The sequence below is a fragment of the Myotis brandtii genome, unplaced genomic scaffold, assembly GCF_000412655.1.
Source record: "Myotis brandtii unplaced genomic scaffold, ASM41265v1 scaffold205, whole genome shotgun sequence".
Taxonomy (NCBI): Eukaryota; Metazoa; Chordata; class Mammalia; order Chiroptera; family Vespertilionidae; genus Myotis; species Myotis brandtii.
The window spans coordinates 143,296-146,572 of record NW_005357638.1 but is presented as its reverse complement, the minus strand read 5'-3'; the positions used below and the strand labels follow the sequence as shown (position 1 = coordinate 146,572).

At 53.4% G+C, this 3,277-nt stretch overlaps 1 protein-coding gene across 4 annotated transcripts in view; it reads right to left on the bottom strand.

Annotated features, from left to right (window-relative positions):
* Window positions 1-285: 285 nt before the first annotated feature.
* PSTPIP1 (proline-serine-threonine phosphatase interacting protein 1) overlaps window positions 286-3,277 on the bottom strand; it is a 45,335-nt gene continuing 42,343 nt past the window's right edge. For 3 of the 4 annotated variants that reach the window (XM_014538910.1, XM_005865309.2, XM_014538909.1), the window contains 3 exons: window positions 2,027-2,082; window positions 1,691-1,824; window positions 286-590 (listed from right to left, as the gene is read on the bottom strand). In XM_014538910.1, coding sequence (XP_014394396.1) covers window positions 459-590; window positions 1,691-1,824; window positions 2,027-2,082 — 322 coding nt within the window. In that variant the 3' untranslated portion in view covers window positions 286-458. Of the gene's footprint in view, window positions 591-1,638; window positions 1,661-1,690; window positions 1,825-2,026; window positions 2,083-3,277 lie in introns of all 4 variants that reach the window. The other variant, XM_014538911.1, reaches the window with a different exon arrangement.

The window sequence follows — 3,277 nt, the reverse complement described above, 5'->3', positions numbered from 1 at the left end:
GTTCCCCCATCCCAGCTCTCCTGAGCCCCTTTTTGCTTCTCCTCCCTCCTCCCTGATCCCCATGGTCTTCTCTCATTTGCCTGAGTGTGAAAGTATCTTTCTGGCAGTCTGGGAGTTTCCAGGGACTGTGATCAGGGCTCCTTTTCATCCCTAGCCAATCCTGGCAGAGCCTCACTAGAAGTGGGCAACTCTGCTCTCCCAAACTTCTCCCTTCACTCATTTGTCTCCTCTGAATTGAGCACTTGGACATGGGGCAGGGTTAAGAGAGACATGGACCTCCACAGACCAAGGAGGAAGAATGTACTCCTTTATTCCCTGTATGAGAGACTGCTATGGGAGCAGCCAGCACTAATGGGGTTGGGGGACTGGCTTGGTCTTGGAGACTCAGCCTTGCAGTGACAAAGACACTGCTGGCCCCACAGATAGGGCAGGTCCAGGTGGGGGCTGTTGCCCCTTCTTCAGAGCTTCTCCAGATAGGAACCAGGTACAAAGCCACGCTGCCCATTCTGTTCCACTGTCCACCAGCCATCCTCCCCTTCTAGGATGACCTCCAGGATGTCCCCAGCAGAGATGTCCAGCTCATCAGAATTCTTGGCAACAGAATGAAAATGCATCAAGCTTGGAGGGGCCTGTTGAGAGGGTCTGGTCGGGCAAACCCCCACCCCAAGCCATAAATTTGAGCTTGTTCCTATGTGGGCTGAGTTAGTTGAGACATGCCCATCCTCCTGGGACTGTAGAATAAGGCCTCTCTCTTGGCTGGAGCAGCCCTTGGAGACATGGGGTGTGGGACATGGGACTCAGCCGCCTGTCCACCCCAGCCTCCTGGTTTGTCATTGCAGGCCTCCCACAAACCCAGCTTCTTCCCTGTTGTCCCTTCTCTCACTCTGCTTTAGGCACACAGTGACCTTAGTAAGTCAGGGGCCAGGTGTACTGGTCATGACCATGCCCAAGGGGTACCTTACACAGCCTTCCCTCTGCTGGTGAGCTCCCTTGAGTTTCCTCAGCTCTGCTTGCCCCTATCACAAACACACAATCCTTCTTCTGGCCTGTCTTCCCTGCCAGGGACAGGGTTTTGGGAATCAGTCCAGACTGATTTGGCAATCTACTATGCAGCCCACCCAGCCTGAGTGGGTGCTTGGCCTCAGTCCAGACTGATATGGGGTCTGTCTCTATATCCTTCACCCCGAAGCAGGGAACAGTTCAGACTCTATGGGGAACTTGGCACAGCTGCCCTGTGACTCCTTGACCCATCATCTCCACATGGACCTCACAAAACCAAACCCAGCACAGTTATGGGACTTATTCTGGCCATGTTTTTGGCACCCAATGCCATGGAGAACAGAGCCCTAACCTGAGGGTGCAGAGCTTGAACCTTGGACCATTTTCTGCAGGTAGCTCAAGTTCTGTCAATCTGACTGTACATGTGTACATGGATGCACACAAGTACACGTACAATGTCAGTATCTTGGCACCACATGTGTGTGTGTGAGCAGATTCAGGCAGACACGGGCCCTGGTACCCTATTCATCAACATTCACTCAACAGATACTTACAGAGCCCCTCCTAAGTGCTGGGTGCTACTTTAAGAACAAACACACAGAGCATACTTACAGTTCATGTACCTACGTATGAACTCACCCTTGGGTATCCCTGTGCCCTGCTGAGAAGGAGAGGAGGGCAAGGGCCTCACCTGGGCTTTGTAGTCGTAGACCACCCTGTAGTCCCGGGCTGGCAGGGTCGGGGGTCCTGGTGCCTCCTGCACTGCGACAGCAGCGTAGACACCCTCATTCTGATTGGGGGTGGGAGTCAGGGTGTCTGTGGAGGCTGAGAGCAGAATGAGGCCTGGAGCCCACCCCTTTCATAGGACATTGGTCCCTGGAGGCCCCCCTGCATGGAGCGTCCCCAGAGTGGCTTAGCCTTTTTCTCCCCATAGTAGTTGGAGGGCCCGTCTGGGCATGTAAAAGTCCTCTCCTTCACCCCCGGATCACAGTTGTTTGGAGGTCCCCACATCACACCAGCCAGTTACCTGCAGAGGCTGCCGACTGTGCAGTCTTGGGACTTCCATGCAGCAGCCCAGAGAATCTAAGGACAAGGAAGAAAGCAGGTAGGTCCTTCAGGGAGGGAATGAGGCAGGGAGCCCTCAGAGCTCTAGTGGTGGGGCTACTTCCAGCCTCCAGACTCTGATGTGATTTATGGGGTGCTCCTCAGGAATGAGGGTTCCCCAAAGGGTGGTCCCAGTGGCCTTTTCCCAGCAGCACCCTCTCAGAACCTCACACTGTAACCTCCTCTCAGCACCTAACCCCAGCAGGTCCTTGCTCCAGCCTCCTCTGATGGGCAATAAGCCATCCCTCAGAGGCTGGCCCACTCACACCCACTATGATTATCATCTGCATGGGTCTACAGCCTGCCTCCCTGAGGCCCCATCCTGATCCAGCCCACCCAGCTACTCCCCATGCAAAGTGGTACTCACTGTACATGTGAGTTCTAGTACCAGGGGGAGGGGGGAACCTTTTCTTTTTTTAATTGATTTCAGAGAGGAAGGGTGAGGGAAAGAGAGAGAGATAGAAACATCAATGAAGAGAGAGATTGATTGGCTGCCTCCTGAACGCCCCACTTGGGGAGCAAGTCCGCAACCTGGGCATGTGCCCTGACCTGGAATGGAGCTGTGACCTCCTGGTTCATAGATTACGCGCAACCACTGAGCCACGCTGGTTGGGCCTTTTTTCTGCCAAGGGCCATTTGGATATTTATAGTATCACTCAAGGGCCATACAAAATTGTCAACTTAAAAACTAGCCTTCTATATTTGGTCAAACATTTAATTAACTCACCCCTAATGCCTTGACAGGGCCACACCAAATGATTTTGAGGGCCTTATATGGCCCACAGGCCGGACATTCTCCATCTCTGCAGTAGGCAGTGTTGGGCTAATTCACCACTCTCCTGTGCCTGGCTCAGCCCTGGACTGAGCTGGAGTTATGAAGGATGAAAAAAGAAATGGAACAAGCAAGAGGCAGATACTGGGGTTACCCCATGAAGCTAACAGTGCTAAAGGATAAATAAGTAGAGGCTGATGCTGTGTACCTACCTCAGGAAAGGCTACCTGGTGGAGTCAGATTTTGAAAGACTTAGCTTTAACAGGCAGAGACTGAAGTGCAAGGCATTGCCAGTGAACAGGAGAGGGGATGCAAAAGTGCAGAGCAGGGACTTGACAGGGGGAGGAGTTTGGGGAGTGGAGGCTGGAGAATCCAGTGCAGCGCTGTTTTCCCCCTCCCGCC